At 35.1% G+C, this 26,999-nt stretch overlaps 1 protein-coding gene across 3 annotated transcripts; it reads left to right on the top strand.

Annotated features, from left to right (window-relative positions):
* On the top strand, nucleotides 1–26,794 carry LOC139706196 (amine sulfotransferase-like). 3 transcript variants are annotated; one of them, XM_071613878.1, is made up of 4 exons: nucleotides 24–63; nucleotides 17,310–17,404; nucleotides 24,300–24,486; nucleotides 26,478–26,794. In XM_071613878.1, exons 1-4 carry the CDS (start codon nucleotides 45–47, stop codon nucleotides 26,597–26,599), a joined length of 423 nt encoding a protein of 140 aa, XP_071469979.1. In that variant the 5' UTR covers nucleotides 24–44; the 3' UTR covers nucleotides 26,600–26,794. The 3 variants fall into 3 exon arrangements, 1 of the variants encoding a protein (XP_071469979.1); XR_011707846.1 differs by lacking the exons at nucleotides 17,310–17,404; nucleotides 24,300–24,486; nucleotides 26,478–26,794 and adding exons at nucleotides 11,166–11,317; nucleotides 12,916–13,054 and having other exon boundaries at nucleotides 1–63; XR_011707847.1 differs by lacking the exons at nucleotides 24–63; nucleotides 17,310–17,404; nucleotides 24,300–24,486; nucleotides 26,478–26,794 and adding exons at nucleotides 8,706–8,772; nucleotides 11,166–11,317; nucleotides 12,916–13,054.
* Nucleotides 26,795–26,999: the final 205 nt, after the last annotated feature.

Here is a 26,999-nt window from a genome sequence, read left to right as displayed (position 1 = left end):
CAGTTCTGACAGCTGGTGCCCCATGTGAGGAGGGAACTTCGCTGATGAGCAATCAGTCTACGGGTGAGTGTACCCACATAAGTTCTGGGGCAGTCTTCTTCAAAAAATGATCTCTCCCTTCAATCCCTCGGAATCCTCCTTAAGAGTAGAGGTCTCGAGATTTCTGACACTCAGGCGTTTAAGACCTGGGAGACTATGGTTAAGGCTGCTTCCTGGCTACCAGAGAGTAATTTATTTGATTGGGAGACCTGGGATAGGATTGAACAGCTGGTCCGAAAAGCCCAGGTTAATCGGGGTGAAATTCCTCCTCTTGGAGTTTATCCCATCCTGTCAGCCCTTAAGAGTTGTTGCCCTCCTAGTAGGTCGTGTTCCACACCAGAGGTCAAGGGCCCGCAGCTAAGGGAGGCACTCGGGACAAGATCTATTCCCCTAGGAGACCCTGACCACACACCTTCAACTGAAGCCAGTCCTAAAAGGGAAAGGGGCGATGAGGAGTCCGGGGAGAGCCAAAATGCAGGACCCTTGGACCCCTTTGATGCTGCTCCATGGCCTCCTAGACAGGGAAATTCTCTCCACCCTCCATTACCTAGTTCTGAATCCTCTCAGAACCCTTTTAAAGCATCCACCAGCAGCCCTGGCAGGTCACCCTCTGCCCTTCCTCCACCATATCTGAACTCCGGACCGAGGCTGTACTCCCTTCTAAGGGCTCAAAGTCTCCTACCGGTTGCTGGCTCCACACGGAGTCAGAACCCCGCTCACAGCTTAGTTCAGGGCCATATCAATTATTTCCTGTTAATATTAATCCAGGTGGTAATCGCCCTGCAGCCTGGTATCCCTGGGATCCAGGTGATCTCAAGGAGTTACTTCAGGGCTTTGCCCATCAACCATGCACCTTGGCAGATTGGAGGGCTTTGGTCCTGGCGATTCTTCCTGCCCGGACAATGGGCAGCCAACTCCTTGTTGTTTGCCTCACCATGGTAACCATGGGGTGCCTGGGGAAAGAGCAAGTTTCCTGGTCCCACCTCCCACACTTTGGTGGGCTTCTAATTGATTCTTCCACAGTCACTCAGACAGAACTTCTAGTCCCGCCTTCCAATCACTAACCTGTATTTTCTGTTTCAGATTGCTTCCAGAGCTGCCCAGAGCCCATATTTTTAAGAATGCCTATCTGTAAATGCTAACGAAAGATATTTTTTTCAGACAAAATTTAATTCCACAGGTTTCTATGTTGCAGCCCTAAATTTAAGTTAGTTCTGAGTTACATAACCTGACTTTTGGGGCTGGGGATGTGGCTCAAGCGGTAGCGCGCTCCCTGGCATGCGTGCGGCCTGGGTTCGATCCTCAGTACCACATACAAACAAAGATGTTGTGTCCGCCAAAAACTAAATTCTCTCTCTCTAAAAAAAAAAAAAAAAAAAATTAAAAAAAGATAACCTGGCTTTTCTTATAGTTGTGTTACTAAATAATCTATTAATAAGAGATATCTAACATGCTTGTTTGTATTTAACTTTAATTTTGGAGGTTATGGAGAAGCATTTGCTCGCCACAGGAACAAAGCCAGCAATGTTCCTGTAATGACCAAAAAAAACCCTTATTCTAATTCCTGACTATAAAAAATAAAAATGTATACACAAGGATCTTATTTCAGTTACATCAAGTGACATCACATAAAAGAGTGCACTCCTAGGTAAAAATAAATTGAAATGGATCCAAGTATTTTAAAAACCACGTGATTACATAAAGTTAATACAATTATAAGTTATGTCCTTATTCTTAATATAATCTGTAAAATAATTAGTACATGTCTAATTGTTTAGTTAATATATATTTGCCTAATTTTTTTTTAACAGAAAACTCGTAATTTATGTTTTATACGTACATTCATCAGATACTCTGCCTTTTCAGTTACAGATATTTGAGATAAATGTATTTACTATAAATTTGCTTTTAAGTGAAAATACAATCTTCAAGTAGTTTCTAATTCTCAAAGTTATTGTTCAAACTCAAAACATGATAAACAAATATAATTCTTTTTTATTTATTCATTTTTTAATAATTAGTTGTTCAAAACATTACATAGTGCTTGACATATCATATTTCATACATTTGATTCAAGTGGATTATGAACTCCTATTTTTACCCCGTATACAGATTGCAGAATCACATCGGTTGTACATCCACGTTTTTACATACTGCCATACTAGTGTCTGTTGTATTCTGCTGCCTTTCCTATCCTCTGCTATCCCCCTCCCCTCCCCTCCCCCCATCTTTTCTCTCTACCCTAACAAATATAATTCTGTCTACAAAACATCTAAGGATTTAAACTACATTTTTATTGATATTTTTCTTATCAAAGTACAATAATTTGTTTATAGATTCTAAGGTTTCCAGAAATTATTCCAAAGTATAACCAGAAAAAAAAATTCTAAAAGAAAAAGATGCTTCAACAAAGAGAAAGCACACATTGGATCCGAACAGGCAGAAAGAAATCAACATGCTACTCCTGTAGTTCCCCTTACCATGGGGATGCTCGCAGGGACTGCAGAACAATATGCCTCAGGGATACAACAAGCTGCCATTCCCCCCACTCACTCCTCTCTTCTGTCAGTGCCCACACTCAGACCCACCAGGTCCTCTTGCCAGCTAACTCAAAACTCAAACAAGCTGAGTAGAGCCCTCAGACCCCCGTATCAGAGACCTGATGAAAATGGCCTTTAACATTGCTTTGTCATCACTGAAAACAGGTTACTAAGAATTAAAGTCCCTTACAGGCTTTTTGGGATATTCACTCTGGTCTTCCCCTCTGCTCTACCTGTTCAACTGCTCAAGTTTTCCTTGCTAGGAAAATCCCAAACCACTTTCCCATTATTCTTTTACATCTCCTTCCTCATTCTCAGATCCACCAGAGCTGCTCTCAGCCCTGCCTTCCCCGTCTTCCCCCTCCCTACCCAGGCCCACAAAAAGTCTTAACTGACCTTCTCCAGAAATCTTCACCATGGCTGATTTTAGGACTTTCAGCAAAAGAATCCCTATAAAAGAGTTCAGTGTAGATAAACTTCCTTTTTTTCGTGTTGCCCTGTTTTACTTGGCCACTGGCTGGAAAAATCAGTGCTCCAAAAGCTAGACACTCCCTTACTAGTTTTTCACAAAATATGTAAATAAGGCCTCTGGCCTTGAGCTGGGCTTCACAGTGATGGCTACATTTCTAAGATAAGGGAGTTATCAACTAGGCTCCATGGTAACAGCTGGCAGGATGAGGAAAGAAAGGAAAGAAAAAGCTCTCCCCCTCCCAGGTGTCCTTGAAAAGTTAACTTGCCCAGAACAGAAATAAAACAAAAAACAATAAACAAAAACTGCTTTTTGTCAACAGAGTGATATTGTTTTGTCTTGATCCATCATGGCCACAGAGTGGTCTTGTCTAATCCTAATGTTATGTAAGATTGATTATGTTTAATAGGAGAACAACCAGACTTTGTCATGAGTAGCAGAACAGTTTGTCTGATAAAACTGGCCTCATACTCACAGCAGGGCCTGGCTGACAGGCCCCAAAGAGGAGACAAGATACTGGAAGATAATATACTTTCTTTAATATGAAGAGAAAAACTGGGCACAACCCCAGGACATCACATAGGGCAGGTATTTCCCCAGAAGTAAGTACTACAGTCTTAGCTGATGTTGCTGATGATTCTCAAATTACATCAAGGACACCCAGCACCCTGAGTGATACAGAGAAGTGAAGAATCTCCTTACATAAGAAGATCCAATTGAAAAACTTGAAATGTGAAGGATGAACAGCTTAAAAAGAAACCATGAAACCTTGATATGGCATTCCTGCTCCGTTAGATGGCTTTTTGCCACTGTGATAAAATGTTTGACAAGAACAGCTTAGAGGAGAAAAAATTTATTTTAGGCTCATATCTTCAGAAGTTCAGTCTATAGTCTCTTATTTAGTATGAGAAAACTGGTGTAAACTCAAAAAACTGTTGCAAAGGGCAGAGGTTATTTCATAAAATGGAATAGTCTAGTGAATAGGTTACAACTCTCATAATCTAATCATTTCACCTCTGAGCATTCCTGTATTGAGTACTGCAATGAGCTTATTGGGAGACACCTTATATCCAAACCGTAATACCAGCCTAGGAATTTTGCTTCAGTTTAAGTAGGATGGAGTGAGGGAGAAAGGAAGCTCCAAGTGTCCTCTATAACATAAAAAGATTGCAAGCTAATCATCATATTTGTCATAGTTGATGAACCAATATTGATACAGCATTTTTAACTAATGTCCACTGTTTACATTAGGGTTCATTGTTCATGTTGAATTTGTTTTATAGTCTGGACAAATGCATCATGAGTCCAGCATTCAAAGTTCATACGGAATAGTTTCAGTAAAAATCCTATGTGCTCCACGTGTTAACCTCTCTTCCTTAACCCAAACCTTGGAAACCACTAATCTATTCACTATTTCTATTGTTGCCCTTTCCAGAATATGCTATAATTGGTATTACACAGTATTTAATCTTTTTGGACTGATCTTTTTGCACCTTTTGCATTTAAATCTCCTCCTTGTCTTTTCATGATTTCATAGCACATTACCTTTTTCACTAAATAATATTCACATTATTTATGAACAGAACCAGTTTTATTTCTTTCTTGTCAACAAGTATACATTTCATTTCCTTTACTTGTGTAATTGTATTATCTAGACCACGTAGTACAATAGGAGTGATAAAGGCACATTCTTACTTTTCTGTTAGGATAAAATAACTTATTTTTCTACCATTAAGTACAATGCTAGATGTAGGCATTATTTTTTAAAGATATTTATCATAAAATAAAGTCCCACTCCAATATTGAGTTGCTGGAGTTTCTTTTCAAAATGAGCGAGCATGAGATTTTGCGAAATACTTTTTCTATATTTACTGATAAAAGCATAATTTGTCTTCATAAAAATAAAATAAAGGTATTATGTCTACCTACAACTAAAAACTAAATGTTTAAAAAAATTTTGAGACTAAAATCATGTCCTTTTATTTCTATTTACTTATATGGGTATTTCCGTAGAATAATGACATTATCTAAAATAAACATAATACAATTATCAAAAGCAGGAAATGCAACATTGATGCAGTCCTATTATATAAACTACAAATATATATTTTAAAATGTTCAGTTGTAACAACAATATCCTATAGATTTTTTTTCTGTGATAGGATCAAATGCAACATCATGCATATTTATTAATTTATTTATATTGTGGTCTTGGGTATAGAACCCAGGGGCACTGTAACACATAAGTACACCAGCAAGCTCTTCTATTTTTTATTTTGAGACAGTGTCTGACTAACCTTCCTGACTGCCCTCAATCTTGCAATCCTCCTGCCTCTGCCTCCCAAGTCACTGAAATTACAGGTGTACACCATTGTGCCAGACTATGCTTTGTATTTAATTGTCATGTCTAGCTAGTTTCCTTTATTCTCAAATCATTTCTGTCCTGCTTGCTTACTCCTTTTGGCATTGTTAAAAATAGTATATGGCATAATGGGTATTAATGAGTTTTTCTGATGTTTACTCATGATAGAATAAGGTTGAACTTTTTGACAGGAATGCCCTGAATTCAATGTGCTCTCAGTGGTCAACAGGAGAAATGTAGGTTGGCTTAATGTCAGTATTAGGGATGCTACTTTGATTAAATTGGTTAAAGTGGTGTCTATCTGGGTTTTACCTAGTAAAATGACTCTTCTGCACTTTATTACATAAAAATTAATTATTTGACAGTACATGCTTTGAATACATGTAAATAACCTTTTCCTCATTCAAGCATTCCCTCCCATTATTTCTTCTATATTTACTTCTTGATATTTCAGTCCAAAGAGATATTTTTCCTTCTCACATATTTAATCATGCCTTCATTTTTACCAGTATCCATCAGAGATATTTTATCTACAGATGTGAGGCAAATCCATCCCATCATCTGTTTCTATATAGTCTGTGAAGGAAGAATGATTTTCCTTCATGAATGGAAAAAAATTAAAATAATTTTTTTCACATAAACATTATATGAACTCTAAATTTCAGTGTAATTTCATGAAGTTTCATTTTCAAAATGTTATGGTCATTCATTTAATATGTCTCTGATCACTTTTGTATTACATAGTCAGTTTGAGCAATTGTTGCAGAAACTACACCTGGCTGTCTACATGAACATTGCTTTGCACTGTTGCCTATCGCACTACAAGTCACAGTGATGTCATTGTAACACAACAGTGCTTCATGTGGCAGGTGTTTTGTCATACCCTGGTAGTTAGTTAATGTTTTAAAATCACCAGTGCATACTCAGTGTGTAAAAGCTAGAAGAGAAAGGTGTATTATGAATATTTTTAAGGAAACACGGAGTGTGGATTACCTCTTATTAAGGAAGTTGGCAAAGCACCCATTTGGCTACCAAATGCTAAAGAACATAGTGTATATCACCATTATCAGATTAAGCAATCATCACAATATTCCCAAGTCACAAGAAAGAAATGTTTAGAAACATTTAGAAGCTTAAAACCCATCAAATTCCAAATTCTTAGTTTTGCAAATATTTCAACACAGGCTACTAAAGTTATTGAAAGTGTTATATTTTTTGCTCCATTTAAGATTTTATACGTGTTCCACATCTGATAGGATGGGACAAAATATTAAACATGGTTTCATAGATTCAACATCAGAAAATAGTCTGCCCTGCTTGACTATCAAATGAATCACTAAGATGTTGACTTTGATTACAGATTCATTTTTATTTTTATTTTTATTTTTTATTTTTTTGGTAAAAAAAATTTAATGAGATTTAATGGGTGAGGCCTACTAAAGAGTCTAGTCTTTGGAAAGAGGACATAGTAATACTTTTTAAGTGCATGTTTTTTTACAAAAAAAAAAAAAAAAGGAAAAATGAAAATGATGCTGTAAACAAACTTCTCAGTATTCATTTGTGAGTCAAGCAAGGTAGGCTGTTTCCTGCTGTTCATTCAAGTAAATGAACTTTGATTAAAGCAGTTGAACACATGTGCCCAGAGAAAATAAAGTTGCCTAACATCACACTCCCCTTCCAAAATGAGTGCACTCTAATTTTACTACACATGTATTGACAAGAACTGTTATAAATTAGTGTTATCTTTGCATCTGTTAGAAAAAATTAGGGACTTTTTTCTTTCTTGTTGATAACATCTGAATACTATTTTGTTCTTGCCCCTTGTCCTGAAAGGCCTAAAACTTTTAATGTATGTCTCAGCCAGTAAGGTTTGTCTTACCTTTATATAAACTCACATTTCCTTATTGTACTGAAAAGGTTGTGATCTATTCTATGATTATGTATTGCAAAATTCGAATTGTTCTTGAAGTGGTCAGATGTGATACCTGCAAGCTGGCTCTGGTGTCCTTTTGACTTTTTCATTATTCTTTGTGTAAATCTTTACACTGTGGTACAAGATGTCCCACATCTATCCTTTCCTGCCCCACCTCTGCACTCAGCCATTGCTCTGGATTCCTCTCAGGCCGCCTTACTTGCTAGATGCACATAACATCTAGCAAGAAGGGAAGAAGGGAATCAAAATGCTGCCTCTGCTCATGGAAGCAGCTGTCTTATTCACTTGGCTGTTATTACTGACTGGTCTAGATGTCTCACAGCTGATAATTATTGGGAGTCAGGGAGAAAAAGAGGGAAGAGAGGAAGGCAAAAGATTCCAAGAACCTCAAAAGACCCCCTTATACATTCGGTTCATTAAAATTTGTATAATAAAAGAAATTCTTATTGAGCCTGTCATAATAATAAATAGAATACTCCTATTGATTTCTACTTTTCATGCTGTATTTATTTTCACAAAATGGACTATTTTAGAAACTCTAATTTGACAAATATCATGAGGAATAAGAGACAGGTTTAATATTTATAAACTGAAATTAGCCTCAGATTACACACTACTTTCTAACCAGAAGGAATTTTATTTTGAAAAGATTCAAGATCTCTCCTAGGTTCAAATTCTGTATGTAGTGGGAACTTGAAAATCAATCATTAGATAATCATTATCTAAGAGCAGATTTTATGAGCAACAAAAGACTGAGGAATGACTCAATTTTCCATGAGAAATGTTAGAAAGACCTGAGATGAATCATAGTTATTTGTGGAAAACAAAAAGCTAACATCTATCATTAAAATGAATAAAGGCACATTGATTAGAAAAGGCAAACTCTATGTGCACTGGAAAACAAATTTATGTTCTTTTCGAGTTTATATAACCCACTTGTAAGTTTATATAACCCCTAGAGCCTTCTGTAGCCACTGCCAGTCAAACAACAGAAGAAACAAACTGGGTGAGATTATGCAAGGAAAGATCTTAAGAATGATCACCAGCCCCTGAGATGGGCTGGAAAGACAGACTTAACCATCATTCAGGTACAAGGAAGCTGTCCTTGAAGATTTCGAATGTGTTTTTTTGTTTGTTTCATAATTGCTGTAATTCAGTAAATGTGCCCTCTCTTATTCTGAAATTTTTAAAGTATCTCCAAAGGTTTGATCCCTTTAAAAAAAAACCTGGGATAACCTGATATGCTTTCCACAGTGTCAACAAAATCTTACCCAATTTATAAGAGCTGAGTTACTCAGTCAGGTTCTAGAACACTACTCACTGGCCAAAACAAACTCCATAGGACTATTTATTCCTCAGTGACAGAGCAGTTCCTGTCAGCTTAAAATTTTTGTGAGAGCTGGTTTTCCTTCAGCAGCTGATCTCAACAGTGAGTAACAGAATAGTTTCTGAGCCATTGTCAATTCTCATCCTGTTTTGCATGAGAGACAAATATCTGTATTGACCTCCTTTTCTCCATAATTATCTATGAACACCCTCACCCCTTTTCTTTCGGACTTCCATGAAGGAATAAGAAGGAGACACAGAAAGGCTTGCTACTTACACAATTTCCTTCTCCTACATGCATCAAAGACATGCAAACTATACTGGGTAGCCAGACGGCACCTACCTGAATCCTCTTCACATGCAGCTTTTTCCTTTGCTTCTGTGATACCAGAGCTCTCAAAATTTTCTCTCCCCTCAGACTGACAGTTGAGTGACTAAATAGAAGAATTCGGAATGTTTGTAGATGCTGCCTGATGCTCTTTCTCATCACTCAGAGTTTCTGGAACCCTTTGTGAAATTTCAAAGGGTGTGTGGATGGTGTTACTAGCGGTTAGGAAGGATGTGGTAGGGATCACACTTCACTTTTGGCTTTCTCCTCAACTTATATCTCCTACTATGCGCTTCTCCGTTTATCCATGTGATGCAGTATAAATTCTCCCTCACTACAATTTGAAGGCTGAATTCTCCAAGGTTTTTCCTAGGAAATGCAGGATGTCAATATCAAAATAGCTCTCCATCTGCCTGCATTGAAAACAATCTTTTGATGCATCAGCCCAGCTCTTCTGTCCCCAGGACTCAATATTTCATGTTTCCTAGATGTCAACTTAATGAGGGGAAACCTCTAGCAGCTTAGTAGGGCCTTAATTTTATCTTTCATTTGGTAGCCAAGAAACCAGTCATGAAGGCATCACCCAGGTGAGTCTAACATTAATCATTTTCTGTTCTTATTCTGGAAAAGACTAAACTCTGAATTCCTCCTATTGATCAGTTAACTTGGATTGTTTGTAAAGAACTCAATGTTATTTCTTGACATACAATTTAAACAAAGCCATATTTGCAGCTTTTTAGCAAATTCAGTTTCTTGGCATGCACAGAATTAAAAAAAAAACCTGAAATCTATATTGATTCTAAATCTACTATTAGAACTTATGGGATTGTCTCAATCATGTAACCTTCAAGAAAAGATTTCTCAGGAAGAGCAAATAGAAATGCTTGGCTGGTCTGAATTTTGTAGGTATTTTGACCATGGAAATATACATGGAAGCATTCCTCTTGTGAGCACACTCAGAGAGGGTAACTGGAACTCTGTTTCCCACCCTTAGAATGCCCTGAAATTTCTCCTAGGAACTAGTAAGATAATGAATACATGTGCAATGTATAGCTGCTGTGGCAATGCCCCTAGAGTCTTATTAGCCTAGACCTTGATCTCAGGCACACAGCTCCTGGGACAAACACAATGTTTCACTGAGCCTAAACCTCTCCACATAACAATAACTTTATACAGTGGACTTTCTTGAGAGCTACATAAAACACCTAACATTGCACATTGCAATTTAGTATGTAGCTGAGGATTAGCTGCATAATGTTGCTAAGTCTGTAATACAATGAACAATATGTACTAATGATGCCAATGACCTGAAGTAACCTATGGATATAAATAAATATATATGGCAGCTTGGCCATTCTGCCATCTTTCCTCCCTTTGCATCTTGCCTCTATGTCTCCCTTTTTGTTCTCATTACAAAATTTTAATTATATTTGTCTTTACATTGTTTGCTTTCCATTTTTGTTTTAGTTTATTATTGAGATTCATATGATTTCTGATTTTAAAATCTCCTACTGTAAACTAGGATAACTTTCATGAAGTAACTTGTAACTACGAGGGCAGCATTTCTGAAGTAACAACAATTTAAAGAGCAAAGCATTTTCATTTTTCACTTTCAACAGCATCTCAGATCCCTAATTCAGAAGTTTCTTTCAGACGCAATGAGTTATGCATACTCTAGAAAAACATTAGAAATAAAAGAATATCCATTGAAGAATTTCTTATTTCTACAACAATCAAAAAATATAAGCAATAAAAATGTAAAACACTAAGAATTTCTGGATAAAAATTATGAATTCTCTGGCCAAATTATCCCTTCTCCAATCTTTCCAGTTCAGCTAGCTGGACAAGTTTAAATAATTTGGTTGACTTCTCTGAGTTAATTCCTCTTCTCTATGTTGAGGATCATGGTATCTGTTCCTCATGGACCTTTAAGAAGAGTTGTCTCACTTTTCAGCATTTCTGCTGCCTCATCTTTAAAACACTGATGCTAGCAACACAGCAATGTTGGTGTTTTGTGAAGTTTTAAATCATTCATATATGTGCTGTGGTTAGTGTCATTAATATGTTCATACACATCAGTCATTGCAATAGTGCTAGGCATATATTGACCACTCAATAACTATTATTCACTTCTAAAATAACTTGATATTATATGTTTGCACTTGTAGGTGAAAAATTATGGACAACACAGAGGAATACTTATTTGAATTTAAAGGCTACAATTTTGAAAGGTCTTTAGTTAAAATGCATATAGTACGAAGTGCAGATGATTTTGAAATTAGAGATGATGATGTCTTCATAGTTACCTATCCAAAATCTGGTAAGTGTAAAGAGTGGCCTCATGAGAGTAGATTTTTCCAAAGTTTGGTATGTGTGTGTGTGTGTGTGTGTGTGTGTGTGTGATTGTGTCTCTGTGTATGTAAATGTGCTCAGACATCAACAGCAGCCTGACCTACATTTATATATCCATTAGGAATCAGAAAAAAAGTTAGCTAAATCTCAAATCTATACTACCAAAGCTCATTTGCAATAGATATATTGTCAATTCTGTTAAATATATATATATATATATATATATATATATATATATATATATATATATATATTTCTTTATATATATATATATAAAGAAACCAAATACTGAGCCATGAGCAGGTACTGGGTAAAGGGTGACCTGTTGGCTTGGTCTGTTGGACAGACCTGAGACAGTCCAAACTCATCTTTTCTCTAATTTGTAAATGCTTCCTGAGTTGGAAGATTTATCTTCCATAATTATACATGTTTTAAGATGTTTCATTTTCTTGAGAAGTATTCCATGTCAGCTGAGTTCCACTGAAGATTCTCAAAAACGTTTTCAACCAGTAAGTTCTACTAGAAAATGAAATAAGAATGATTTTGAGATTTGTGAAGATAATCATTACAAAGAAGTGGTAAAACACAATCCTGTTGGGCTAAACAAGTACTAATAATAGTAATAGTGACTTCTACTTCAGCAGGGCGGGATGCTTGGCTTGGTTTGAGTTTTTAGAGTGGCCCATGCAGACTAAGGAGTAAAGCTGTAGTTATTAAGATTTTACATACAATGTTTTGCTTATTTATAGTGTGGTTTCCCCAGAACACCACAAAGAAGTTGATCATACATGATTAGGCCAAACAAGTGAATAAAATGATATATATATATATATATATATATATATATATATATATATATATATACACTCATGTCAAGTTCTGCTATTTCCTGACATCCTTGGATGCTTAAATAGTTTACAAAACCACCTTACATGGTAAAGAGAAAAGGAGGGGAAAGTGAACTCGCTATAATTTTGTTAATTTGTCTATAATTCTAAAGGGTAAAGTTCTGAAAAAGGAATTTCATGAAAGAAAAACAGGTACCCACAAAATATAGTCAAAAGGGACTCAGTAACCAATAACATATTGTAAGAAAGTACAGAAGGAATAAGCTCGAAGACTCCAAACAGAAAGAAATGACACAGAGAAGGAAATGCTAATTTCCCTGATGTGATAGTACAGGGTGTATGCATGTGTGGAATACCACACTCTACCCCATCAATATGTAGAATTATTATAAGTTAAGGAAAAAGTTAAAAACACGAAAAAGGACCTAACATGGAGCAGGAAACAGAGAAGGAGAGGCAGAATTAATCTAAATCATTACTATCATGGAATCAGAACAAACACAGCTCTTCAAGTGACAAAGGAATTTAGAGTCTTTGATTTTATCTTTATTAACTTTAAAGTTTCATAGAGACAAAAATGAAAGTTGGACAAAGTTGTTAGCATACTTAGAGTGTTTAAAAGAAAAGAAAGCTCAAATGATTATGGTGAATGACACTATTGTTGAGTTAATTTTTAATGACTAATTGAGTTTGAAAACAAGATGATTTATTTTTTCAGGTACCATCTGGACTCAGCAGATACTAAGCTTGATTTATTTTGAGGGGCATCGTAACAGAACCGAAGACATCAAAACAATAGATAGAGCTCCCTTCTTTGAATACAATAATCATAATTTGGACTTTACCAAAATACCATCCCCTCGAATCTTCAGTTCTCATCTTCCATATTATTTAGTTCCAAAAGGTCTGAAGAACAAAAAAGCTAAAGTATGTCATAGAGCTTAGTCTCTCTCTCTCTCTCTCTCTCTCTCTCTTTTTTTTTTTTGCAAAAGCAAAATAACCTGCTTTAAGTAGATTCCCCAAATTATGTTTAGGATATTGCCTTCCACAATAAAAATATATGAATGTCCTAAAAACTATGCCTGTAATAAGCAATTGTGGATATAATTTGCAATTTATTCTATAGCATATAACAAAAATTCTTTCACATTGGCCATAAAATGCCATTCTTTTTTATGATTTCATAGAATTTTATTGTGTGGCTTTGCAATAATTAATGTGTATTTGATGGACAGATAAGTTTCAGCCAATGGATGTCTTGTGTTGTCATAAACATTCCTATAAAGACTTGCACTTTATTTCTCATGCCATGTTTCAATTAATGTGAAGTTTTCAAATTAAAATGTCTAATATTTTAAGTGTTGACAGGGATTACCTACCTGCTTTTTATAATATATGAATCATACTTCATCAAATACCATGTAGGAATGCCTCTGTCCTCACATGCTTACTAATAATGGGAATTTTCAAATTTGCCTAATATGCTAAGTAAGAAAGTAATCTCATTTTTGAGCGAATTTCACTTTCAATTTTAATAAGATTATCTTTTTATATATTTTATAGGCCTTTAAATATCCTTTTTATTTTTTGCCCCTGTGTCTTTAGGTTGTCTTATTTACTGTTTTGTGGAATATTTACTTGGGGCAGTCTTCCCCTTTAAAAAGAAAAGACTTTTCTGAAAAACGGCTTAAAACTTTTAACCTTATGTAACCCAACTGTTAATACTTCTTTCCTGACTTCTGGTTCTGGTGATTTACTAAGAAAACACAACACCAACAACAAAGATTATGTAAATACCCTCCTAGCTAACATTATTTTTAACCTTTTTGGGGGAGGTACATGGGCTTGAACTCAGGATCACTCAACCACTGAGCCACATCCCCGGCCCTATTTTGTATTTTATTGAGAGACAGGGTTTCATTCTTTCATTTCATTTCTGTGGTTATATATTTTCAGCACCTCTCTTTTTGAGGCTGGCTCTGAACTTGTGATCCTCCTGTCTCAGCCTCCCAAGTAGCTGGGACTACAGACTTGAGTCACCAAGCCTGGCTATATTAAAACCTTCTTAGGATTATAAATTAAATCTTATACTACTTATTATATGAGATATGAATATTGCATTATACTTGTCCCAAGAGATACTAATTGACACAGAATATTTTCTTAAATCTTTGACTTGAGTATCTCCACTATTTTGAAGTCTATATATTGATATGCTAAATTTTCATTGTCTCTCTCTTCAGTGTGCAATCTTTATTCCAAAAATAGGTACTTCTGCTGATTATGTAGCAGTTCCTCCCTGTTTTGTACATTTTAACTGATAAGGCAAAGTTTTCTATCTACTTTTTACAATATAGCGTAGTTCCACAACGCTTATCAAATGTGGATTTTAATTTAAGAGAGATTTTTTTCTGGGAAAACAAACATTGCAATATACCAACATTCTTGGAGCTTCATTCTATGTCTCTATTTTATCAGGTCTACTTTAATACCATCAATATGTACCTTTTATTATTCTTTTTACCCACTTGTAGATATTTAACATTGAAAAAAGTATAACTTTTTAATAATCTCGTCAATTTACTCCAATTTTGTGGTTATATATTTGCATTCATGCTGCAAAGATAAAAATTTTATATTCTCTTATTTTTAGAGTTTTCAGGATATAACGAGTTTTCTATTTTACTAGGTTTTCACCCTCTGAGGAACTAGCTTTTTTTCTGGATGTATACTTTCATTTTAATTATTATCTCATTTTAGTATATGTCTTTCTATCTTCTTTAATTAAATGTTCAGTTTACCTATTTCCAGTGTTTATATTTGTCAATATTAACATTTTAAAATGAATATCACTTTTAGTATAACTATGGATATGATTTTGTTAATGTTTAAAACTCTGTTATTTCAGTTTTACTTTTATAATTGGTTTCAGCTCTCTTGAGACTTTTTTAGTTTAAAAGTGTTTGTATAGTTTTCTATCATGGGCAATGATGTTTACATATTCTAATTTTTGGATTTTATTTAAAAGTTAATTGTCAATTGCATGATCAGTTTTCAAACATGTAATATGTTTCATACATGAGAAAAGGAGATAAACTTTCTGTGTTGGGTACTTATACAAATTTTAAAAACTAAATAAAATAAAATTTTAATAATCAATTTTATAAATTTATTTTTGCTTTTATTCTTATGTTAAAGACAGTTCTCTGTAAGTGTTCTACTATGATTGTGGCTAAATCAAAATACTTACAGATTTACTGGAACTTTTCCATTGAAGTTTTTCTATTATGATCATCAGTGGACAAAGGTTCCTTTTCTGTTGGTCTTTGAAAACAAATTATGGGCCATCATGTTAAATCATTTGGCCTACAATTTTACTTAATTTCATTTTGTTCCTTATTCTCTAAATCTCTGGGATTTTGCCACATGCTCTTGTTTGTTCTTGATTTGAAATGCCATTTTCACTGCTGCATAATATAACTTCTGAAAGTAGTTCTATCAGATCTGTACTTTCTCTTCATAGAAAAATTAGAATATTCCAGCATTTGCATATCACTACTTGCTGCTATGAATGTTCTTGAGAATGGCCTTTGGGCACATATGCAGGAATTTTCCTATAATATACATCCAAGAAGGGAACTGCAAAGCCAAAAGTACAAGGATTTTCAGTTCTATGGGATGGGGACTATATTTTCTTAAGAAAGCAGGTGTATCAGTTCCTGCTAAATTGCTAATGGACATGTTTTGACTTCCTCCTAGTAATGATACATATCAGACTTTTAAATTTTTTCAATGTGTTATTTATGAAGAGGTATGTTAAAGTGATCTTAACCTACATGTCCATACTCACTAATGAGATTAAGCCTGTTTTGATAGGTTATTGACAATAATTATTGTGTATTCTGTGAAAGGCCTTTTTTTGGTTCAACTTTTCATTAGTGGTATTTTCATATTAATTTTTTTATACAGTTTCTGTCCTATAAGTAAAAGAATTTATTTCAACACTTTTTGTAATAGAGAAAAATTGGGGGAACACCTAATTTTCCATGACTAGAAGAATGGATTAAGATGATTATGATTCATTCAGCTAATGAATATGATGCAACTGTTAAAAACTTGAAATAATATGCTGGAATTGTTAATATTATTTCTAATTCTTCCTGCAGATTCTTTATATCTACAGAAATCCTAAAGATGTTTTGGTTTCCTTTTTTCATTATTCAAATTGGGTGGCTATATTAAAGAATTCTGAAACTTTTGAGAATTATATAAAAATGTTTCTAGATGGACAAGGTAACTATGAGTTTATTTATCAAGAAACTTAGGAAAGATATGTAGAGAGATGGAAAAGGGCAATTGTACAATGCATGCTCTTGAGTAGTTACTATGACATATCAACTTAGTCTGCCACCCAGTGGCGTTTCCATTCCTTGCCAGGACCATGTGGGTTTTGTCAAGTTTTCAAAGGCATGTTGTTTGGAAAATATTTTGACCAGTCCATAAGAGGCTTACACGTATTCTATCAATTTAAACTAGCTACAAATATAATTAAAACAATACATTCCAGAATCACTAATGATCAGGGTGTTTGTGTACTCTCTCCTGGACCTGTGGTAAGCCTTCTAGGGCCATGGTGGAGTTTATCACTCCACTACTGATGAGGATTGAAGCTTGCAAGGGACTTGTAGTGAGAAGTATCAGGATCTCACTCATTTAAAGATTACATTCAGGTTTTGTCTCATTGTAAACAGGTAGCTTTGCTATCCAGAAATCTTAGAGAATGAGAAGAAAAATGGACATGTGTGTTTTCTGGTGGATATAGGAAAGTGGAGGAAATTGCTTTAAAGAAATCTGATTTAAACTTAGACCCAGGGGCTTTCTCATTTCTTCATTGCTGCCTTCCTACATCCATAAAGTCACTTTTCATGATCACTTCTCTATGAAAACCATGATTGTTCCCCTAAGCAGTAATCATTTCAAAACAGTAATATAGATGTTCAGTGGTTGGGGCCTTTATTTTTGTTTTTGTGACCATAAGGAGGAAAAGACAGAATACTTTGCTATTCAATAAGTGCAACATCTTTACCTTCTTACTAATTATTTTTTGCACAGTGGTGGGAAGTCGTTGGTTTGATCACATAAAAGGCTGGTATGAACACAGACATGACTTCAATATTCTGTTCATGAGCTATGAAGATATGAAAAAGGTAAAATAAGAAGTATTTTTTAAAATTCTATTTTTAAACCTTTTTTCTCCTGGTTTCAGTAAAACTCATTCTCCTAGTCATTTTCATACATATTTCGTAGGCTTTTGGGGGGTAAGTGGGGGGTCTAATTTCCTGCTTATCCATTAATTATTACTGGTTTTCCTCAAGGGTGTCTTCTCACTACACACAGTCACCATGGTTATCATTTAAAAACTGTAGAAATAAAGGCAACCTCAAATATCTAGGATACCAATCTTGTAAATCATTTTTATTAATATTAATTACGTATTAATGGGTTTTGTTATCTGATTTCTATATGACCATGCAACATGCACTGATCATATACAATCTCCCTTCTTCCACTCTTACTTACCCTTCCCCCTGGACCCTTCACAGGCACTAGTATTCATGATTCTAGTTTCAGTCCATATTTGTTGTTGTTCTCACGTGTGCCTCTTGCACTACTTGTCTTTGTATGTCTGGCTTATTTTATTTAACATGATCTCCTTCAGTTCATGAATTTTGCTGGAAGATTTCATTTTTTTATATCTGAATAATAGTCCAGTGTGTGTGTGTGTGTGTGTGCACCATGTTTTCTTTATGTGTTCATCTTTGATAGACACCTAGGCTGAATCCTTATCTATTGTGAATAGTGATACAATAAACATGAACATGTGAGTTGTCTCTTCTATGGTGACTCTATTTCTTTTTGATATATACCCAGGAATGTAACAGTTGGATTATACAGTAGTTCTGTTTTTAGTTTAGTGGGTTTTTTTTTTTTTTTTTGAGGATACACCATACAACAAACTTTTTTCCATGGTACTTGTACTTAAGAAAGTTCATCAAGGAACACCATGACAATGGGGGAAGAAGCCACTTCAAAGACAGGATAATTGTTGCTATAGATGAGGGTGAGGCCTGTGAGGCATGTTCTTCCTGTTTTTTAAAGAGAATCTTCATGTGAAGTCATAGGATGCTTATATGCTGGTGAAAGTTTCAAAACTGCCTGAAAACTTTGTGTAATTCAAACACAAGATAGTTGAAATTTATTGTTCTGTGGACTCTGGTTGGTATGTGGATTCATTAATACATCATATATTCAGTTACTTCAACAATCACTGAATGATTGCTCTGTGACTGGCACTGAATCATGAGTAATAGATGACTGAATTTTTTATAAACAGAACTCATAATCTATCAGGGAAAACAGGTACTCACCAAGCTAGTATATGTAGTTCAAAAGTAATAAGTGAAATTATTAAGGAAAAGTCTAACTATAATGTCAATGTGCATATGTACTGAGAGTATCTAGTATAGTTGAAAGTGAAGGTCTTTTTTTTTCCTGAAATAAATAAATAAGAGCGAACAGAAAGAAAAGAAATGGGAGAGACTTATAAGAAAAAAGGAAAATGCATGAGACCTTTGAAGACCTAAGGGAAGAACTTGAACAATGTGGAAGAGATGAAATATTAATATAGAGGGGTTTTGTAGGAGCCAGATTTTATAAGATCTGTGGACTATGTTAATGAGAGTGATTTCTTTAAAGTTAAAAGTAGTCAAGAGCCTCTAAAAGAATTATTAAGAGGGGTAGCCATAGAATATGATTTATATTTTTGAATGTTATTCCCATTCATGAATTAAAAAGAAAAAATAGTGAGTATAACTAATCCAGTCCAGACACAGACCAGTGTGTTAATCCACTGAACATCAGTGCTTCCTTGGATTGGAGTAATGTCATTATGAATGAAGAGAATACAGAGTTTTGAGGCACAGTTAAGATGTAAAAAGAAAAGGGATTGTACAAAGTACAAATGATAAAGAGAGAGGTATCAAGGATGCTTCCTTTATTTCCAGTTGGTGCAGGTGTGCAGATAGTGGTCTCATTCGTGAAGGTGTTTAGGGCACTCTGAGGCAGGGTTGGGTTAGAGGGGGATCAGAGGAGCTTGAATATGACATTGTTTTTGACCTGTGAAGATTAAAGTGATTTAGAAGAAATCAAATGAATAGAGTGAGAAACAAATGAAAAATACAAATCAAACTCAAAAAGATTTCTGCCTTTAGATATTAATGCCATTAATTTGAACATCATCACTATAAAGAATATAATGGCAGTAGCCTGGGAGGCTGAAGCAGGAGGGTTGAGAGTTCAAAAGTAGCTTCAGCAATTTAGTGAGGCTCTAAGCAACTCAATGAGACCCTATCTCAAAATAGAATATAAAAAGGGATAGGGATGTGGTTCAGTGGTTAAGGGGCCCTGGATTCAATTCCCAATACCAAAAAGAACAAAAGAATGTATGAGAAGAATGAATGTGGATAAAATTGATTGGGGTAGGATGGAGTAAGGAAGTAAAGGAGAGAAGGAATATAGACATTGGTCAACTCAAGTTTTCCGCTTTAGAGCTCTTTCTAGAGAAACCTCACAATGTTGTCAAAAATTAGATATTCAGGGCTGGGGTGGTGGCTCAGTTGGTAGAGTGCTTGCCTAGCATGTGTCAGGAACTGGGTTCTATTTTCAGCAACGTATTTAAATAAATGAATAAAATAAAGGTCCATCAACATTCAAACAATATTTTTTTTAAAAAAACATTAGGTATTCATCAAAGTTGGAATACGTTTTGGAGTCTTCCTTTGTCTGTTGCTTCCCTTGGAAATGTCTTGGCAGTTTTACGAAACACTGCCCATGCCTGCTTCTCCAGTGATAAACCCAGCAAAATGTATAAACTCAGGGCAGTTTCTCTCAGAGGATTTTTCACATTTCTCACTTAATTAGTAGTAGTAGCCCTAGAACCTTAATGACTATGCAGGATTATTTTCTACTTTCCTGTCACAAGTAGAGTCGAGTGGTATATAATTGAACTAGAAGCAATTATAACTATAATGTTTAAAGATTCATATTTAGGTGGAAAAAGTCAAGTTAGAAGACCAATAATTCATTATCATATAATGAGGATGGAGGTTACCATTAGGGGAAGGACAAGGTTTAAAATGAGGAAAGGGTGTTTATTGGGGGATTCTGGAATGCGTGTCATTTTCATATATGTATTTTATTTTAAAATGTAAAAATTCTGGAAATACTTTATCTTAAGAGAAATGATACTCCCCTTTGGGGGGAGTCTAATATGAGAGATTTAATCATTCCCATCCTGTTATCTTTTCCTTCAACATATTGGAACTGGCTGATGCCTCTAGGAAAGAGATGCATATATACCTGAAGGGTGTGGGGCAGTTGTCTTTGGAGACCCCACAAATACAGTGGTAAAGAAGAGAGCTGCCCGTTGTGTTACATGAAAAACCATTTTGTGGAATATGGCTCAGAATTTTGGATAGTAATTGGTAGTAGAATTAGGGAATGGCTGGTGTTCTGAAGAACTGGCCAAAGTACAAGACTGTAGCAAGACCTAGAAAATAATCTCTGAATCCATGTTATGGTTTAATTATGACTTGTCCCCCAAAAGATCATATGTGAGACTATGAAAGAAAAGTTTAGGGATGATATATGATAGGATGATAAAAGGCCTGATCTAATCAGGGCATTAATATCCTAAGTGGTAATTTTAGGCAGGTAGGTAGGGTAGAGCTGGAGGAGGTAGGTCATCAGGGATATCCCTTTGTGGTATAATGTCATGAGCTGATTGGAGCTCTCTCTGCTTCCTGGTGTGATGTCTTGAGTTGCTTTTCTCCACCACATTCTTCCACCGTGATATTCTGACTCACTTCAGGCCCTGTGGAATGGAGCCGGCTGTCTATGGACTGAGACCTCTGAAACCGCGAGCCACCAAAAAAACTTTGCCTCCTCTACGTTTATTCTTGTCAGGTTTTTTTGGTCACAGCAACGAAAAACCTGACTAAAACAATCTGTGTTTCATCTTCCATTAAAATTATTCACTAAAGTCTACATTTCGATTAACAAGCTGGGGGTTTATCTGATACTTTGGTTAATAATAGTTGGCTTTGAGGGAAAGACTTTAATTTTATCTCTTATTTCCTTGTATGTGACAAGTATAGCTGTTTTGAAATTCTTTCGGATAATTTCTACATTTGTAACATCGATAGTTCTATTTTATTGTCTTTTTTATGCTAGAACTTGTTCACATTTTCTTATCCCTTTGTATTCATTTATATCCTAATTTTATTATTTTTTTCTGCACCCAAGTTTGGTGTAGAAATAAGTTAATAACTGTGGTGTGGGAGACCAACCTTGCACATGACTGAGTCACACTCCTCTGCTGGGTGCTGAGGCACTCAATCACAGAAATGTGGCAGAGCTTTCCCCACCCTTCTTGGGTTCAAGGGTTGGTGTTTCGTGCATGGGTGTGTCTTGCTACAGCCCCATGGGTGAAGCTATGCTCACCTGTTCTTTTGTAATATAACCCCTTGCCCTGTTTAGGATAGAATCTTCCATGGAAGTGCCTTGTGTGTGTCCCCTTCTCTTACTCTGCCCTTGGGTGTGGCCTACCCAGGTGTCAGTAAACCTGCTGACAGTGGACATCATGAACATAGACTCAGCCCCCTGAAACCTGACCCGTTGCCTCATTTGAATAGCTTCTCCTCAATAAAAGGGGTCAGGGCATGTGCACTCTCTCTCTTCCTGCGGACCCTTAAGGTCAGAGGAGCCATCACAGCGACCCCAAAGAAAAAGGTATTTGTGTCCCTTGTGTGGTTATTTTGCACAGCCCAATTAGCCCAGTTCAACTGGAGTAACCCCTGAGCATTTTCTGTGGACCTGTTATTTTTATTCATCCTCTCACACTACATTTTTCCCCTACAAGAATACAGCTAACATACTCAGGAAGTTAGCAAGGCCCTGTATCCTCTGTCCCCAACCTGCCAACCCATCTCCATTTCTTGTGAGCACATAGTGTATCAAGCACTTTGAAGTTCACATTTCATAGGGTTAGGGGTTTCAGGTTTCTTTAGTTGGGGGCTCATTTTTTAAAATTTTATCCAGAAAAGAAATCTTTGCTTCTTGAATTGAAAGAAAAGTTCCTTTCTCATGAAAATTGTTATAACCTCTTTGAGATACAGTTTTTCCAGTTAAAGTACTATTGCCTATAGTAATTCTGTTTAGGTTTTATCCTCCCACTGAAGTTTTTACTTGTGATTAAATATCCATGACATAAAGTATATTTTTTACTTGTGATAAAATATCCATGACATAAAATATGCCACTTTAACGACTTTGAAGCGGATACCAGGGATTGAACTCAGGGACACGCAACCACTGAGTCACATCCCCAGCCCTATTTTGTATTTTTTTAGAGACAGGGTCTCACAGAGTTGCTTAGCCCTTGCTAAATTGCTGAGGCTGGCTTTGAACTCACCATCCTTCTGCCTCTGCCTCCTGAGTCCCTGGGATTACAGGCATGAGCCACCGTTCCCAGCCTGCTTTAACCATTTTTTAAGGGAACAGTTGTGTGTCATGAAGTATGTTCATATTCTTGTGCCAACATCACCACTCTCCTACTCTAAAATGAATTCATATTGCAAAACTGAAACTCTATATTCACAAGGCTATAATCCCTCATTCTCCAGTCTCAGCTCCCTGTAGGTCTTGTAAAAAAACATTCTACTTTCTGTGTTTATGAAGTTGATTAGTCTTAGTATATCATATCAGTGGAATCATACAGTATTTGTCCTTTTTGACTGGCTCATTTAACTTAACTTACCATAATGTCTTCAGGGTTCATGCATTTGTAGCATAATGCCTTCCTTCTAAGGCTGAATAATATTCCAATGTACATATGTACTACATTGTATTTGTGTATCTCATACATATACATACATATAGATCACTTTTATATTCTGCATTGTGAATAATGATGTATGAACATGGTGTACAAATCTCTCTCTGAGACTTTAACTTTCAATATTTGGGGTACATACACAGAAGTGGATTTGTTGGGTCATATTGTAATGCTGTTTTTAGGTTCATACTATTTCCATTGCATTTGCAGCATTTTTACATTTCTACCAACATGCATAAATCTTAATTTTTCTGATTCATTGGTCTTATTGTTGTCTGATGTGGTTTATTTTTAATAATAAAAATATTGAAATAAAAATAAATAAAATATTTAAAATTTTAAAATAATAATAGCCTTCCTAATGGGTGTGAAGTGGTACCTTACTGTGGTTGATTTGCATTTCCCTAATGATTAGTGATACTGAGCATCTTTTCATGTACTTATTGGACATGTGTATATCTACTTTGAAGAAATCCTTTGCCAATTTTTAATTGGACTGATTTTTTTATTCTCGTTGATTTGTAAGAATTCTTTATGTATTCTGGGTAGTAGAACTTTTAAGATATTTGGTTTCTTATTCTACAACTTAAATTTCTTTGTTCTAATGTCTTTTTTGTTTTATTTTTTGTTTGTTTTGGTGTGTGTGTGTGTGTGTGTGTGAGTGTACTTGGGGTTTTTAATGTAAAAGATAATCTTATGCGCTAACAGGGACCACTTCATTTGCTTTATTTTCTATTTCAGTACCTTTTTTGTTTTTATTGCTTAGGTGCTGCAGCTAGTATTTCTAGTATCATGATAAATTAAAGTGGAAAAATGGAGTTGAACTTACTCCACATCTCAGATGAAAATCTTTCTCTCTTAGTTGAGTTTGCTGTTAGCTGTTCCATATAAGACTTTTTCATGTTGACGTAGATTCCTTCCATTGCAGATTTATTGAGAGTTTCATCATAAAAAGATGTTGGGTTTTGTTAAATGTTTTTTGTGCATCAATTGAGATAATCATGTCAGTTTGTTTCCCCATTCTCTTTTCATAACAAACTGCATGGTTCATATGATGACACTTCTTTGCATTCCAGCAATCAATTTCACTAGAATATGAAAATGTTGTGTGTTTGGCTGTAACTCATGCATACTCATGACTCTTTCAGGACCTCAGAAGTGCAGTGTTGAAAATCTGTAGATTTCTTGAGAAAGAACTTAGTGAAGAAGTCGTGGATACTGTTGTGAAACAGGCTTCATTTCAGAACATGAAGACTAATCCACAAGCAAATTATGATGATATTGTAAAACAGGAAATGGGAGTGAGAAACAACGAAGGAAATTTTCTGCGGAAAGGTACTATTCAGTAGTTCTTAGTAGCAAGATGTAAGCTGTCATTCAAGTCCTTGATACCTAGGAGAAATAATAAGTGCTTCCATTATGTCTCTCCAAGTAACAGTGACATTTGGAACCTAGAGAAATTAAGCATCTAATTGAGAGTAGGTCTGAAGAGGTTTTCAAGAAACCTAAGTGTTTTAGTATACAAACTGCTTAATTAATATTGCCTTATTTCTAAGTCACATGAGCCTCGTCAGGTATATTAAATGAGAAGAACAATAATCCTTATTTTCCCTTTGTTCTTCTAGAATAATCTAAGGAGTAAACTTAATGTGTGTTTTGCTGTGCTGGGAGGAGGTTTGGATTACTGTGTTACCATGTGTCATCACAAAGAGTGATATCTTATTAGTGCTATCTGCTATGAATTCAGTTACTTCAAAAAATCCTTGAAATCGTTTTTACTGTGATCTTATTACATGCTTGAAGTAGTTGTCAAGAATGAATATTATTTCCCTTGTAACTGATACCCTTTAAATTCAAAGTATTATTATTATTATTATTAGTAGTATAGTAGTACCAAGGATTGAACTCGGGGGCACTCAAGCACTAAACCACATCCCCAGCTGCTATTTGGTATTTTATTTAGAGACAGGGTCTCACACTGAGATGCTTAGAGCCTCACCCTTGCTGAGGCTGGCTTTGAACTCAACATCCTCCTGCTCAGCCTCCTGAGCTGCTGGGATTACAAGCATACAACACCACACCTGGCTTCAAATTGTTAATTTTTAATTTAATCATTTAGTGTATAAACATTCTAAACATTTCACTTCTACTTTATTCACATTTTATGTCATAATTGGCTCATAATTTACCAATAGGATGATGGATATTAATTTATGAACAATTGTATAAACATCCTATGGAAATTGCCCTAGATATTGATATATTTTTAAATTCCTTTTTTTGATGACATTTATTATAAATTCTCCCTTTTAATTCCTCAGCTACAGTAGATAAAAAGCAATTCTCATATCCCTAAGAGCTTGTTATCTTTTCCAAAGGCCAATAATAATGTCTATACATGTGAACCTGATAGCTGGAAATGCCAAGTTATTTTTCACTTAAGAAGAATGGCATAATGTAATCCCTGCGGTTCAGGAGGCTGAGGCAGAGGAATGCAAGTTCAAAGCCAGCCTCAGCAAAAACAAGGTGCTAAGCAACTCAGTGAGATCCTGGCTCTAAATAAAAAACAAAATAGAGGTGGGGAGTGGTTTAGTGGTCGAGTACCCCTGAGTTCAATCTCCGGTACTCACCCCCACGAAAAAGAATGGCATAATGATGGTTTAATCTTGTATAAAAAAAAAAAAAGATGCAGAAAGAGAAGCTCTGGTGCTCTATATGACTTTGATTTTATAGGTTGAAAATACTTGAGTTTTGTTTTTGTTTTTTTTTTCAAATTGAAAAAGAAAGAAATACTTATCTTGGAGGGTTTTAGTAAGAATTATATTACAGTTGATAAATGTGGTGCACTTAGTATGAGGTTCACTTAGTATATATACAGGAGTATATATATTAAAATACTTTTTAAATTCTAATGTATTCATATCTTTATAGTTTTTTTATTCCTAAGGATCACAGAGTGGGAAAGGCTAACATATGGAGAAGTAAATTTTAAATCTCTTTACTGCATTATTTTGTTCCTAGATTCTTTATTCAATCATTCCTGTGTAAGAAAAGATGAGGTCTCCAATCCTGTGGATCTGAACAAATATTTAGCTTGGTTGAAAAGAGATTAACCCATTAATTTCCAATTTTTAAATTCTGTGAACACAATAATATTCACATATTATTAGAAAGTTAAAAAATAGGTATATTGGTTGCTCCATTTAAATTTGACAGGGGTTCCACATCTGGGACAATGGGACACATGGGTTCAAATGGTTGAGGCAGTCTTTAGCATGAAGTGTTCTTTATTCACCAAAGTGACATTCATGTTCATATCCCATTAGGTACCATTGGAGATTGGAAACATCATTTTACTGTGGAGCAGAATGAAAGATTTGACCAGATATTCCAAAGGGAAATGAAAGACTTTCCCCTCAAGTTCGTCTGGGATATAAATGAGGAGTAGAATTCTAATCAAACTATAAAAGAATCATGTAAACTCTAATCAAATGCTATACCTTAACATACATAATAATAATAACATACATAATGCCTACTACTAATTATAAAACTTCATTAACAAAATAAATAAACTATGCTTAGATCAGTTGCCATGAATTCTTTAAAATTTAAAAAAATTAGTTTTACTTTAATAATTAAAATTACAAATCAGAAATTAAAATGCTTTTGCAGCTTTGGTACCCTGCATGAAAATGGCAAAACAGGAAGCATAAAACATGACTTGCAAATATCTTCAGAAATTATTCTGTATTGTGTATTTTCCAATACCCACAATTAAATTCAGGATCAATTAAACATTAAAAATCATTTTATTCTTGTACTTAAATTTTAATTCTTTGGTTTCG

Source organism: Marmota flaviventris, chromosome 6, assembly GCF_047511675.1.
Source record: "Marmota flaviventris isolate mMarFla1 chromosome 6, mMarFla1.hap1, whole genome shotgun sequence".
Classification (NCBI taxonomy): domain Eukaryota; kingdom Metazoa; phylum Chordata; class Mammalia; order Rodentia; family Sciuridae; genus Marmota; species Marmota flaviventris.
Note: the sequence above shows the minus strand (reverse complement) of the source record. Positions and strands in the feature narration are given on the sequence as shown.

Bases quoted from the DNA above. Each gene is read 5' to 3' on its own strand.
- LOC139706196 (XM_071613878.1), top strand. The intron at 17,405-24,299 runs GTAAAATAAGAA...TGACTCTTTCAG, and splicing joins GCTATGAAGATATGAAAAAG to GACCTCAGAAGTGCAGTGTT. The intron at 24,487-26,477 runs GTACTATTCAGT...ATATCCCATTAG, and splicing joins AGGAAATTTTCTGCGGAAAG to GTACCATTGGAGATTGGAAA.